The following is a 14,507-nucleotide window of genomic DNA, read 5'->3' as shown; positions in this document are numbered from 1 at the left end:
ACCAATAGCAAGATTAAATAAGTACACCGAAGTGACATCTCGGGGATTATTATATCGATTTCTTACCAATCCGATCGATTGCTCGCGTCAGACTATGACCGCTCTCATGGCCGCTGACAGGCCATATTCGCCAGGTCTCGGCGACTCCAACCCTTCAGGGAAAAAACAATCTTCTGGTTTCACCCCATTGCCGCCCATTCGTCGCACATCAACATTCGACTTGTTATCGAGAAAGAAGCTTGTTGGAGAAGAAGACGACGGGACTCCATCTCCAGTTGGATCTTCAGATAATGAAATTCCTCCACTGCCTCCCATGAAGGACGGCATCAATTATCAAAACGGTAATGGGCATATACCCGACCGGGGACAAGGCGGCCAGGCCACCGGCCAATTAAGTCAACCCCAGACCTTCGCCCAACCTCCGCCTCAGCATCACCCCGCGTTCGGCAACGGCTTTGGCCCAGCTCCTAATGGATTTGCAGCTGGCGGAGGTATTGGTCAACCTAACGGGTTTCAACAGCAGGGACATATGGGAGGTCCTGTAGGTCCTCATCAATTTAGTCAGATACCCGGACAGTCTAGTGCATTACCTATGAATTCGGGTCATCCTTTTGCCTCACAGATGGAAGGTAACCCTATTCAAAAATTCCCTCCTGGTGGTCAATGGAAGCTGGAGGAGTCCCGCCTTACAGAACCTCTTATCCAACACAAGACCCGACCAGGGGCAAATAGTCCATCGCAACAACCAGGCTATTATGGATATGATAAGGAAACTGAAGATCCCTCGCCGCCAATGAGAGGGCAGGGTATACCACAGCGGTCGAGAAATAATAGCAATAGCATACCACCTGTCTCGGCAGAGAGATTCCGTAAGCATAATATCTTTGCTCCTCATGAACCCCTGCAATCACAACCGTTAACCCCACCACAAGTTGGTCATCCTCCGCCCGGTCGAACTAACGATAACGTGGCCCAAGGGGAACGGGAAGGTCGTGATGCTGGGTTTAATAAGGAGCCGGATGGTAAGCCTGCCATATCCAAAACTAAACGACTAGCTAATAATGTGATCAACTAGTCCATGTTGATGAGGTATCGGTTTCGAGCGCTACCAGTGAGGGCCAAAATAGCACCCGGCGAGGTTCAGGATTCTTTAGTCTAACCCGCCGGACCACAGGTGCTGAACAAGAACAGCAAACCTCGAACCATAACGCATTTACCAAGAACAAGGTATCTTCGTTCTTCGGCGTAGAAGCCCATACCCATGACAAGTATCGACCAGCTGTCAAATCTAACCTTGGGTCTACCTTTGATCATGATGATAATCTAGAGCCTACGTCGATGAGGAAAAGATTGTCTGAGCTCACGGGAATGATGAAAGGTGTCGGGAATGCGAAGGATGGGACAAAAGATGACCAACCAGTTAAACCGAGTAACAATACTACATATTCCCCGAGACCTGTGCAGGGTCCAATGCAAGGTCCAGTGCAAACACAAACCGGGCCTCAGCCGTCTCAAGGGCCGGGGGGATTATATGCAGCCCCGTCCAGTACAATAGGACGAATTAGTCCCAGTGGGCCTCGACCTCCCGAAGCTGACGACGAGCGTGAAAAGAAACATGGGTTTTTGGGCGGACTTTTTAATAGGCAAGGGTTTAAGTCATCCGAGACGAAATCAGAGTCGAGACAACCGAGTCAACAGACAAGTCAACAGACATCGACGCCCCTTCAGCGGCCACCGCAACAGTTTCCCATGCAACCCATGCAACAATTCCGGCCTGGTCAGATGCCGCCACCTGGACAACAGTTTGGTCCGCATCCAATGTATCCCGGCCATCCCCCAATGCAACCAGGCTTGCCGGGACAGCAAGGCGCACGAAGACCCATGGTTTCTGGTCCAGGCCAGCCAAATTCTTCGGAGCATCTTCAGTCGCCTACTTCGCCCCAAGTTCTCGAGATTGCACAGTTAATTCAGATGCAACGCCCTTCCGAAATAACAGTCTCCCAAAGTCCATCAGGCGGGTCACCCCTTTCGCCTAGTCAACGACCACCAACATCCCAAGGATCCCAGGCGGGTATACGACCCGGCACCGGACAGGATGCCGGAGGGAGAAATATACCCAAACAGGCCGGGGTCAATGATCCGTTTTCTATGTCTAGTCCACTTCCCAAGGACTTCCACGGCCCTCCACGTGCGGCCTCCTTTGATCTATCCAATACTAGCGGATCCTCGTCAGCAACACGAACCCCGAATAGAAAACCTGTGGCCTCCAGTTTATCAAAGCAAGATGGTGTGTCTGTTAATTCCACACCTACGACACAAAATTCCATTCAGCAGTCGCCCCCAAACCCAACTAGGGCCGATGGTTCAACGCCTCGATCTGAAAGTCCGGATGATGAACAGAGATTATCCAATCATCCTCCCTCTGGCCAACAGAGCCCTACACTTGGTAAGCTAGGTCACATCCGCCAGTCGTCTAATCCGTCTCCGGGGCGCCCACCTCATCCCGGTCAAGTGACTCCGCAATCAATCGGAAGTGCGCAGTTCTCTCCCCAGGGGCCGAGGCCTTCGCAGGATCGGCAGATACCAAGCCAATTGCACGGGAACTCTCAAGGTCAGTTCTCGGCTGATGGTGGTTCTCCGCATGATTCGCGGCAGAACTCACCTTGGAGTCCTAATGTTACCTTCGTTGATCAACCACGTGCAGGGTATCAACCAAGACCACTAGCTACAACTCCTGACCAAGGCCGAGGTACCCTAGAAAAGTTTTTCGGTGTCGATACCGGTATCGATTCCGAAGTTGGGAGTGTTAATTCGGTAAAACCAACGAAGGAGCCGAAAGAAAAGAATGCTGCAGCAAGACTCCTAGACGCTTTTAGGAGAACTAATAAACACGAACCTCAAAAACTCCCCACCGGTCGTCAAACCCCTCCAGCACCACGACCCGGTCAACCAGCAAATACGGCAAACGTACCGCGGCAGTCTCTCAACGGCCCCCCACGCGGACCTCTCAACCCGGTCAGTAACCAACAGCCGCCGCCTCAAGGAATGCCAGGCGCTGTCCGACAGCAGCCTCCGATGATGCACGGAGCTGGACGCGGGCAAGAACCTCGGTACGACCTAGTCCCTATTCCTCGTGGTTACGAGGCTGTACATGGTTATGGCCACGCGGGTATGATGGCCCCCTCTCCTTACAACATCGGACGCCCCGGCCCGCCGCCCCCAAATCAACAATTCCAAGCCTTTGCACCCTTAGGTGTTCCGCGTGGTCCCCCGCAAGGGTTTCCGCAGCAGTGGGATCCCCGAAATGGTCCTGCCCCACAACCTATTCCATATGGCCCATTACCTCCTCATATACAGCCGAACCACCAAGGTCTGCCACCGCAGTTCCCACAGAGACAGGCCAACTCACAATCTACCACACCTACACCGTCCGACCAGGGTACTTTCTTAGATATGGCACCAACCCCGCCTCCTCAAAAGCCCCGTGAAGACACTGGATACGATCCCCAGCCAACCAAGGGTGTTCCACCTCAAGCTATCGGTGGCCCGTCGTTCCAGCAACCACAAATCCGGCTTCAGTCCAACCTCCAACAAGTTCAGAACCCAGAGACCCAAACTCCCTCAAGTTCTAACTGGGGCAGCGCTCCGGACAGCGCTCGATCGGCGCAGTCTCCTAGACAGCCAGGCCCTCAAATACCTAACGGTAGTCTCCACTCCAAGCCGTCAGACCCGAATGTATCACCTCCAAGTGACAACGACGATACGCAAAGATCGCCCAATCAACATATTGCCACAGCCATGATAAAAGGTGTCCACATACACCCTCCGGTACTTCAACCCGGTGTTCCGCAAAACGGACTTCCACCCAATGCGGCCCGTTCATTTTCTCCTTCGACTGCATCGACAAGGGTTCCCGGTTTCCCCAATCAGAACCAGTACCAGAACCAAAACCAGAGCCCACCTCCAATCCAGGAACCTGTAAACCAACCAACGCCCAACGGTGCAGGCCATCTCGTAAGCAAAATGTCAATAACTAACCTCAACGAGCCGCCTAAAAACGCATCGCTTAGTCCCGACGTCAATGCGATCCGTGCAACCAACGTCAGCCCAGAACCCCCTGGTCCGCAGAGGTCATCTCCGTACCACCAAGTGTCGAACACCAGCTTGAATATTAATGTTGATCGTGCGAACGATCCTAAGGAAAATAGCGGAGGGGAGGACGATATTTACGATGCTACGCCCAGATTACATAACACTGTACAGAGCCAAGGCCAGCCTCAGCTCCCAGTTCAGGAATCAGTCCACGTACACGAGAATACAAAGTACGCCGGTTCAGAGAAGAGTCGCACGGGTCTCATCAATGGCGGTGTCGCGGCTGCCGGTGCTGGAATTGTTGCCGGCGCAGTCGGCGTTGCAGTTACAGCAGACGCGAGCAGCATTCAGGATTCTTTGCCAGAGGATCCGTCACCGCCGCAGCGACCAATCGCAATGAATATGCCTGCAGAGCCGGAAGAGAAGATAGCGGTGGACCATCCTGTGGAACTTCCTGCCGTCAATGTCGACGACGACGATGGTATACCCGTGATGACTGCGACGTCGTACCCTGGACAGGAGTGGAATCCGTACGAGGCTGGGGAATTTGGGGACTTCGATATGTAAGGGTTGACGATATAACTCGATGATTTTGGATATGATACGAATTTAAGATCGAAGAAAGGAGAGGCGAGAAAGACGGTAGAGTATATCTACACCTAGCATTTGAGATGAGATGTTAATATGGAGAGTTGCCATGGATGCTATTTTTTGTGTGTTGGAGCTGAGGGGATACATCATACCATACCATACCATATATGTCATGTCTTCTATTCTCTTTCTCTACGATTTAGTTACATCCTTACCTACATACCCTGGCGGGATGCGTCTACTTTCCGAGATGGAATTATCACAAAGAGTCTTTGTCTTGAAAATGTTGGCTCGCTATACATATATCGGCTAGTTATTTGCTTATAAGTACTTAAACTTAAGTTCAGTCAGGTAGTTGGTTAGCTACTTGAATTTTGATGAAATAGATGATATCTGGTTAATATTAACTATATAATTATACTATTGCAGTTTTCAATTATTTATTTGCTTGCTTGTGAGCTATGGTCATTACTGTTTACAAGTCTAATATATTGATATTTAATATAATGTATGCACAAATATGCACAAAGGTTGATGTCACATGTGCCTGGTGTGACAGAAATAGAATAGTGCCAAGACAACTTACATCATAGGTAGCAAAGTACCTCCTAGCTGTAGGTAATGCACGGAGCGATGCACCGCCACTGATCAAGGCTGCGGGCCGCGTTTGACCCTGTAATTTCTCAGAAGAAACACACTGGCCTCAGGAGAGTTTTAAGGCTGAAGTTTACTGCCAAATTAAAGATAAGAACGAACCAACAAACGAACCAACAAACGAACCAACAATCTCACCTGCACCTAAAATAAAGTCGAGACAAATCGAGATACCAAACCCCATCAACCCCATCAAATACGGATATTACCTTAATCAGTCTCGACCCGAATCTCTAATCTACTCTCCGTCGGTCTAGATAAGAAAATAATTATCAATTGTCATCTAGAACACTCCGAATCCGACGCCGTGTCCTTTATCCGGTTTTCCCGAACCCTCGCCATTACCACGCCCTCTACCTGTGTTTAGTCTACGATCAAGACAGATTTCCGCATTCGAGCCATCCTCTTCAAGTTTCTATAGTGTTCTACTACACAAGTTACCGCAACCCAATTCATTCGCGTACAACGACTCGCCTTCATCCACGCGAAGAGCGTAAAACGGCGCTTCTTACAATTTATCTACCTAGCCGTCCCGACAACGTGTCAGGATGGCCGTCACATCTATACAAGACCGCACGGCTGAGTTCCGGTCTGTGCTCACTCAAGTTCAAAGACGGCAAGCCTCGTCTAAGGTCGGCGCGCAGAGAAGATCGCTCTTAACAGACTCGCAAAAAGCAGCCGCCAATGGCGATGCGCAACCGCACCGGAGATCAGAATTTGCTAGGCGCGCCGCTGAGATAGGGCGCGGGATCGCTGCTACGATGGTATTTCCTCACATTTTATTACGAAGAAGTCAGAGCGTATGTGACCCTCGCTAACGTGCTTCCACAGGGCAAATTAGAGAAACTGGCGCAGTTGGCGAAACGCAAGACATTATTCGATGACCGGCCCGTCGAGATTAACGAGCTCACTTTTATGTATGGACTCTTTCACCTTAACTACTACTGAATTACATATCTAACATGGCTTTCGGCTAGAATAAAACAGGACTTATCTTCCCTAAACCAGCAGATTAGCGGACTACAGTCGCTAACGCGGCAGCAACACCCTAAAGCGGATCAAGAGGGCGAACATAATAAGAATATCGTATTAATGCTGCAAGGCAAACTTAGTGACGTAGGCGCCAACTTCAAGGATGTACTTGAGGTACGCACCAAGAATATCCAGGCGTCGCGGTCGCGCACCGAGAACTTTATATCCTCCGTATCGCAACACGCGCAATCGTCATCTCTCCAGCAATCTGCGAGTCCCTTGTACGGGACACCGAACCGCGGCACGCCGTCGCCCGGTGCAGACTTATTGACACTAAACCCACCATCCGCGATAGGCGACCAACAGCTGCTTATGATGGAGGAGGCGGCACCGCAGAACTCATATATCCAGCAGCGAGGCGAAGCCATCGAGGCTATCGAGAAGACCATCAGCGAGCTAGGGTCAATCTTTGGGCAACTAGCGCAGATGGTGTCGGAGCAGAGCGAGATGATCCAGCGCATCGACGCTAACACCGAGGATGTTGTCGATAATGTTCAAGGCGCCCAGCGTGAAATACTCAAGTACTGGTCCCGTGTATCGAGTAATCGGTGGTTGATCGCCAAGATGTTTGGCGTGTTGATGATATTCTTCCTGTGAGTCGCTCTCTTATATATGCATATATGCGCTCTCCCTTCACTCTTCAAATTCAAGAGACCAGTTTTGCTAACCATAGGTAAAGCTTATGGGTTCTTATCGCCGGTTAAGAAAAACCACACGAGACCATACGAGACAAGAGAGATGAGAGACTCCTTAGTAGAGGCGCTGGTGTACTACTACTATCTTCACTTTGTACATTATTACGCCGCCTGCCCCCTGGTCCGGGGACGGTGAGCAGTTGGACTACACTTAGTAGATTTGTAATGGCGTGCACGGCGACGACGACTTGTTTAATGCATCCATAGTATATCCATCGAACCAAAGAGATGTCGTTTTGGTTCTTATAGGATCCCGAATCCGAATAGCTACGAGTATGGTCTTGGTCACATTAATGTTACTTGGTGTATGACCGTGATTTCTGGTCTAGGTCCCCATCACCTTGATTGGACTTTGACGGGCTGGGGCGGTTTTGGGTTATGCGCTGGGTGGAAATGATGAGTAGCCAATTCTGATATCATAATCTATTATAATTGTTGTTATGTTGTGAGATCTACAGGGATACGAGTATACTCGGCCTTTAATCCAGCCGAGATTCGCTCCAAGGAAAGTTCAGGACATAATGTACAGTACCCCACTTACATTAACAATGGACTTTGATTTTATTTGGTTTTATTTGATTTTTCGAAGGTAGCCTGGTTAAAGACAGGAGGCTCCTTTATAACTTGTTAATTGCAAAAAGTCGGAATTATTACGATGGCCCATGTTTACAAAAATTTCCAGTATATCATAGGTTCCCAGTCTATCATCTCGTACCTTGCGGGCGGCGGGGTCCCCCCTACTTTAGTCCACGTGTAAGTCGCTGCGCTTGAATCACATCATCCCGAGGGCAATTCGAAATTTGGACCAGTGACGTTTCTCGGTGACCGACTACCCCGACATCATCAGCGTGGTGGAGTAGCGGAGTAGGTACCTGTCTTTAATAGATCGACTCTAGCATTAGATAGATGCATATAGTTAAGAGGGTGGGCGGTAGAAGAAGTACCCTAACTCGATATATGTAATAAACCATGAAATATATAACGTCCCGAAGTCTTTACCCGGTATCGCCTACACATGTGTCTCTAACCCTACAACTTACACGCCTCTTATACTTGAGAGTAAATAGTAGAAAAATTACTTCATTACAGCGAGCATGAGACGTTTACAGTATTATTGTATTAATGATCCATTGTATTAATGACCAGATAGGAATATGTCCGGAAGCACCCCGCGGGACTCCCCAGCTACTTACTACAGCATCGTGAGCGGAGTCCACCCGTAAGTCATTCCGCAACTAGCCCCCCTATCTATACTACTTTGTACCATAGTTCCCTTATTAGTCCATCTAGGCTCGCATCCTATTTTGCCGGAGGTGCCGTAATAAATACTGTTACGTAGCCGTCAAAGGTAGATTGAAGACAGATGAGAATATGCCACATAGAATATAAATCTCTTTTTTTCTCTTAATTCAGAATAACTAAAGTTGAGACCTTTCTTGGACGTATAGCCATTTAGCAGCAGACACGCCTATACTAATAGTATCACGATGGCGCCCTCGTCGTTCAAACTTAACACGGGCCAGGAGATCCCCGCTGTCGGATTCGGTACGTCCATTCGTTTCCTCATTTGCGCCAGCCCCTCCCCCTCTTCTCATAACCCCTAATTGATACCAAGCCTGGCTCCTCAGTCCATACAGATTGTTAGCTTCCCAAATGAAGAGCACACTGTTATATTATATATTATACCCTTAGATGCAACTATCCACTAACACGGCCCTCGCCGCAAAACAGGAACATGGCAAGCAGCACCGGGTGATATCGCCAAAGCCGTCGAGCTCGCGCTAAAACACGGATACAAGCTAATCGACGCTGCGTACTGCTATGGGAACGAGGAAGAGGTTGGAAAGGGCCTAAAGGCGGCTTTCGATGCCGGCTACGCCAAGCGCGAGGACATCTTCGTCATGACCAAGGTGTGGAACACATACAGCAACCGCGTCGAGGTAGGCCTAGACAAGTCTCTCAAGGCGCTTGGCCTCGATTACGTCGACCTGTTCCTCGTGCACTGGCCCGTTGGCATGAACCCCAACGGTAACGACGACCGCTTCCCCAAGCTGCCTGATGGCAGCCGTGATATTCTCTGGGACCACGACCACGTCGCTACCTGGAAGCAGATGGAGGGTCTGCTCAAGACCGGCAAGACGAAGGCCATTGGTGTCTGCAACTACAGCAAGCCCTACCTAGAGCAGCTGCTCGCGAAGGCTGAAGTCGTGCCCGCTATTAACCAGATCGAAAACCACCCGGGCTTGCCTCAACAGGAGGTTGTCGACTTCTCCAAGGAGAAGGGCATCCACATTGTGGCATACAGCCCCTTAGGTAGCACAGGTGGCCCGATGTTGCAGAGCGAGCCCGTGACCAAGGTCGCCCAGAGGAAGGGTGTCAGCCCGGGAACTGTATTGTTGAGCTACCACGGTACGTCATTCTCTCTTACTGATATCCTCAACGGTGCATGATACGATACTAACAGTCGTCGTCGAAAATAGTCGCCAGGGGCGCCACCGTGCTGGCCAAATCCGTGACCGAGTCGCGCATCAAGGCTAACCTCGAGATTGTCGACCTCGATTCCGAAGACTTGAAGATTCTGAACGATTACTCGGACAGCCTTGTTAAGGAGGGCAAGGTCCTGCGTTACGTGTATCCTCCCTTTGGAATTAACTTCGGGTTCCCGGATAAGAACGAGGGTCGGAGTCTACCGAATGGCTTTGCGGGGTGATGGTGAAGAGTAGGTGGCGCTGTTTGTCATTGTGATGGATGCGCGGACTGTTATTGGTCTTGTTCCATGGCTGTGTAACGTAGAGTGGGAAAATACCTAGTTCTTCTAATCTACGTACGAAATCCTCAAGCGGACATTTTCCCTTAGCTACCTGATAGCAAGGCAACGTATGATATTGGACATGCGAGATATAACATCGGCCCCGTCATCTTACATGGCACTATGCGTATCGAGTTATCGATTGACTTCACATCCTCTTTGCCTCCTTAGATCTCTGGGGTGATGTTGGCACCTCGTGGTGACTTTTCTGCATTTCATACGGTGATATTAAGCGCGAAGTACAAGTATTGGTACCTTTGCGATATATTCTGTAAAGCTTTCGAATTATTTCGATGATAGTCGTTTACTTGATGATGATAATAATGTTTACGTCTCTTGGTGGCTATAGGCTACATAAGATGTAGTTACAGCGTGCGCATGGTATATAATGGAAAGAGACAAAGGCACACATCACTCTGAAGCCATATTGAGGACAAGGTTGTTACTTTCGAAACCCGCACGACCATCCCGATCATCGCAAGAGCATGCGTAGCAATCTTTTCTTTTCTTCTAACAAAACCCCCCGATACAAACAGAATAAATACGATGTACATGCGCTAAGCAACCCTTAATATATAAGCCCAACAAGAAAAGCAAACCCATTCTAGCATAAAAATACAGAAATCATATATTGTACCAAACTATCCTCTTACGACTCTTATGCCCTATTCTGTCAGCGGTATGTGGCTTTCTAAGAAAACGTTGAATGCTCCTGGTGTTGTTGTAAAGAAGTCAGTTGCATGTGAGAATAATTCAGTACCATCCTCACCAGGAGCAAGATGGATATTGAAATGTGTCAATAATAATGCGAGAGCCACGCGAATTTCCATCATGCTAAGGTTCTTTCCTAAGCATGCCATTTTACCTACTCATTTAAAAGTAATTAGAATCAGTCCATACAGATGTCCTTGTCTTTCCACAACTCAGTCCTTATGGTAGAATGCTTACCAATACTCCAAGGGACGAAAGCATTCTTATTAAGAATAAGTTCTGGCTTTGTGGTGAATCGCTCTGGGATCCATTCATTCGGTTCAAGGAAACAGTCCTCGTCTATTCGAAGGATAAGCGTCATTCTACAAGTAGTGACGTATTATAACATACCTCTATGCAGGCTGTATTGAGGTGTTACTAGAGTTGTGCCACCAGGAATGAAGACACCATTAATAGTAATTCCCTGCTCTGGTGCCATGCGTAAGCCTGCAGATGGGACAGCAGGATGGAGTCGTAATGTCTCGTAAATACATGCTGTCAAATGTTGAAGACTTTGTAAAGAGTTGTAGTCGAATACGTCGATAGATGATAATTCTTGCCTAACTTTGGCGAGATGTTCAGGGTTGCGTAAGAGATAATATACCGCATTCGAAAGTACCAAGCGCACAGGGTCGCTATAAGAATTAGAAGATAGGAAATATAGATCAAGGCAAATAAGACAATGCGCTAATTTACCTGCCTGCTGCAACAACAAGAACGAAGTCGCCTAAAACAAAGTTCCAGTTCTTCTCGACACCACCATGTTTGATAGCATCGCTAAGAACGAGACCGATAATATTTTTGCGGTCACACTTATTGTTCTGTGTATGAAGCTAGTAGGCTATGTTAGTTGCTTCAAACGTTAGATTACTTGATGAATATGCTTGCCTTGATATTGTTGTCGAGCTCGTCGTGCGCCCAGCGCATAAATTGGCGGTAGTATTTTATCCGCTCAATAAAGGGGATGCCCATCAATAAATGTTTGATCCATGGTGCGCTATTCAGTGGACCCAACTTCTTATGGGCGATATGCCAGAGATTGAGGATAGGGTGGCCTTCCGTGGTTAGGTTGTTGAAGTCAATTGTTAAACCTAAGGAGCCCATCAAGTCGAATGTATAGTACTCAAACCAAGTAGATAGATCGAGCTTTTCAGCCATCCGTTGTCTTAGCTTTTCCATGAGTAGCATGGCATAATTATAGACAGGTTTTTCGTTTTCTTTGAGGGCTTTGATAAATTAGCATTGCAAGTTATAGTCCAGGAGATGAAAGTGATAATATAAGATTTTCTTGTGAGTCTTCCAGATCACACATGGCAGCACATCGTGAGCCAGACAATCTTTAGGGCGAAAATCTAGCAAAAACTAACCTTTTATACTAAATGCCTGATCCCATAACTTTCGCCGCGACATATGAATAGCCGGATCCCTTGTTGTATCAAGCGATACCATTGGATGTAAAATATCGTAGTATGCCGAACGCCCACAATTAGATTCAGACCCGTGGACTTTGTGATATGCATCGTACCCAAACAATGTAACTTCGTTTGGACCTTGAAAGAATTTAGGTTAATAAGGATGTCATATTATAAGGTAACAGGGTTATCGATGGCTAGCGACTGCTGCCATGAAGGGTAACTTGAATGATAGCAACTGAACATATTTCCGGATCTCAGACACCCCCAACCCATTGCACTATATAGGTATAATGCAATAGTTTAAGGAGAGATTCTCAAATTATGGTGGCTTGTGAGGTAAATAAAGTAAACCAGAAGGGTCACGGATCTTGATGGTCTTCATTTACTTACCCGTACGTACAACGCTGCCGTATTTGCTTCTTAGCCGATGCAATTCATTGAAATTCTGTCTCGTTGAATCCATCAAGGTCCACACGTGGGTGAGTTTTGAGATGCGCATACCTAACGGGCCGGGAATGCCACATAAGGGCGACAGAAGTAAACGGTATATTGATATGCTGGTGAATATGGTACTGGCATAAATGCTGCTCAAATTTATCAACTCGTAAATGGCCTGTCTGGCTGGAAGACCTTCATATTGGCACTTGAGATACATTATTATGGCTCCTGCGAGGATGTGTTTGCGTGCAATTGTGGCCGCTAGGAGATCCTTTTCGCCATGGATAAAGTAGGTCCAGTGCAGAACCAGACCTACTATGATAGGCACAAAATACTGAAGTGCGGATAACATAGTAATCGGAAACAAATTTTGATTTTGGTAGAGTATATGATGATTTGTGAATTGTTTGTAAGACTGGACTAGTTATACGAAAGGCAACGAGTCCGAGGAAATAAATTGGGGGGGAATGCTCGAATAAAACCGGCAAGGAATTCATGAAGTCATTTAGATCTGAGCTATGTTATAAAATTTTCGAGAATGGGGGCTGTTCATCCATATTGTCGATAATGAATCCTAAGAAGGCTACGAGGCTTCAACGCTCGAAATCCTAGCCTGGTTGACTTGGTCCAAGTTTGTAGGACAACAACTACGCCCACTCCCTACGGCTCATGTACCTATACATATACAATACTTCCTTTACTTTCGTATACGATGTCTGTGATGCATGCATGGCTTGACATCAAGCGGGGGCCATCCGTTAGTTATGAGGCCGTGGTGTGTACGCGGCTTACGGTTCGGGTTCTTTTTGATAGCCGCTCTATATAGGTCTCTACTCCCTGAACGACCATCTTCTGATCTCGACACCGAGAACATATAACTGTTGCTGAGATTTGTGTATTTCCCAATCATGGCATCAATACCAAACTACGTTTTCACACGCGACTACATCGACAATAATAGGTTAGTGATTCTCAACGCTAGCCTCGGGCTGTATGTTAAGTAGGACTGACATGAGCGGTCCGCTCTGCGGTCATGACAGGATTAATCTCCAACATCATCAGTGGACAGAACTTTTCGGATACTTACTTCATCCTCAGATTCCTACAACCAACACCAACCTTCGTGTGGCAGACGTCGGCACTGGGACGGGGTGAGATCTTACGCCCCCAACCCCCCCACCGATAATATGACTTACCATTAAATAGGGCTTGGCTTACAAGCTTAGGCGCCAACTTGCCGTCTACGGCGCAATTGGATGGTCTAGATGTGTCACTGCAAGCCACCCCGCCGGCCGAGTGGTTACCAGGAAATATCCGCTTCCGGCGATGGGACATCCGAGAAACCGTACCCGAAGATCTTGTGGAGGCATATGATGTCGTACATATACGCCTCCTCTCATTCGTTCTCCACAATGAAGAGATCCCACATATCTTGCAGAATGTTACCAAACTAATCAGTAAGTCCACCGACTTCCATACATGGTATTGGTTCAGAGGAATTTCATTGTTGGTTTCACGTAGCGTTTATATTCTAATCCTTGTCTCATCTGCAGAGCCCGGCGGTTACTTGCAGTGGGCCGAGGCTGATGTTGCCTCATTTCGTATCGAGAAGACCAACCCTAATAATAGTACCGAGGCACTTACTCGACTTCTCAGCTTATCTCAGGGTCAGGATACACGACTTAATCCTAAGTGGGTGCCGCAGCTTGCCGAGCTATTCAGTAGCTCAGGGGGCCTGTGTAACGTCCAAGCCGATGTAAGAGATGCCCCCAACCATTTGGCTCTAGCAATGCACGAATGCAACTTGTTGGTACACGAACTGCTTGCTAGGACCACAAAAATCGAATCATATGCAAAAGAGCTGGAGGACTTGATGCCACGCGTCGCTGCTGAGACCAGAGAAGGGGCCTGTTGGGCATTTACTAGATGGACAGTTGTGGGAATGAAACCCTTGGTTCCATAAGTTAGCCACTACGGGAAGTTGGAAAGACGATGTTGCTATTCTAGTCTACGTAACTAAAGTGTTTTTGT

General features: G+C 48.0%; 5 protein-coding genes across 5 annotated transcripts; 4 read left to right on the top strand and 1 right to left on the bottom strand.

Annotated features, from left to right (window-relative positions):
- Positions 1–106: 106 nt before the first annotated feature.
- F4817DRAFT_321398 (uncharacterized protein) lies at positions 107–4,659 on the top strand (the record flags this gene model as incomplete). Its single annotated transcript, XM_049301283.1, has 2 exons — positions 107–1,022; positions 1,076–4,659. 2 exons carry the CDS (start codon positions 107–109, stop codon positions 4,657–4,659), a joined length of 4,500 nt encoding a protein of 1,499 aa, XP_049153595.1.
- Positions 4,660–5,740: 1,081 nt separating this feature from the next.
- F4817DRAFT_29342 (putative ER-golgi SNARE complex subunit) lies at positions 5,741–7,257 on the top strand. The gene is made up of 4 exons (XM_049299713.1): positions 5,741–6,101; positions 6,169–6,254; positions 6,315–6,962; positions 7,049–7,257. The coding sequence occupies exons 1-4, from the start codon at positions 5,886–5,888 to the stop codon at positions 7,071–7,073; spliced, it is 975 nt and encodes a 324-aa protein (XP_049153594.1). The 5' UTR covers positions 5,741–5,885; the 3' UTR covers positions 7,074–7,257.
- A 795-nt stretch (positions 7,258–8,052) lies between these two features.
- Positions 8,053–10,123, top strand: F4817DRAFT_354580 (Aldo/keto reductase). The gene is made up of 4 exons (XM_049305543.1): positions 8,053–8,283; positions 8,355–8,609; positions 8,796–9,473; positions 9,545–10,123. The coding sequence occupies exons 2-4, from the start codon at positions 8,552–8,554 to the stop codon at positions 9,772–9,774; spliced, it is 966 nt and encodes a 321-aa protein (XP_049153593.1). The 5' UTR covers positions 8,053–8,283; positions 8,355–8,551; the 3' UTR covers positions 9,775–10,123.
- Positions 10,124–10,327: 204 nt separating this feature from the next.
- F4817DRAFT_354570 (cytochrome P450) lies at positions 10,328–13,146 on the bottom strand. Its single transcript, XM_049305542.1, has 7 exons — positions 12,429–13,146; positions 11,991–12,173; positions 11,512–11,849; positions 11,320–11,456; positions 10,975–11,258; positions 10,822–10,923; positions 10,328–10,738 (listed from the first exon to the last, which is right to left on the bottom strand). Exons 1-7 carry the CDS (start codon positions 12,826–12,828, stop codon positions 10,539–10,541), a joined length of 1,644 nt encoding a protein of 547 aa, XP_049153592.1. The 5' UTR covers positions 12,829–13,146; the 3' UTR covers positions 10,328–10,538.
- A 238-nt stretch (positions 13,147–13,384) lies between these two features.
- Positions 13,385–14,439, top strand: F4817DRAFT_321394 (S-adenosyl-L-methionine-dependent methyltransferase; the record flags this gene model as incomplete). The annotated part of the gene is made up of 4 exons (XM_049301282.1): positions 13,385–13,437; positions 13,517–13,627; positions 13,683–13,933; positions 14,030–14,439. 4 exons carry the CDS (start codon positions 13,385–13,387, stop codon positions 14,437–14,439), a joined length of 825 nt encoding a protein of 274 aa, XP_049153591.1.
- Positions 14,440–14,507: the final 68 nt, after the last annotated feature.

The sequence above is a fragment of the Daldinia loculata genome (assembly GCF_022478755.1).
Source record: "Daldinia loculata strain CBS 113971 unplaced genomic scaffold F4817scaffold_113, whole genome shotgun sequence".
NCBI lineage: Eukaryota > Fungi > Ascomycota > Sordariomycetes > Xylariales > Hypoxylaceae > Daldinia > Daldinia loculata.
The sequence above is the reverse complement of the archived record's forward strand: the minus strand, read 5'-3'. Positions and strand labels throughout refer to the sequence as shown.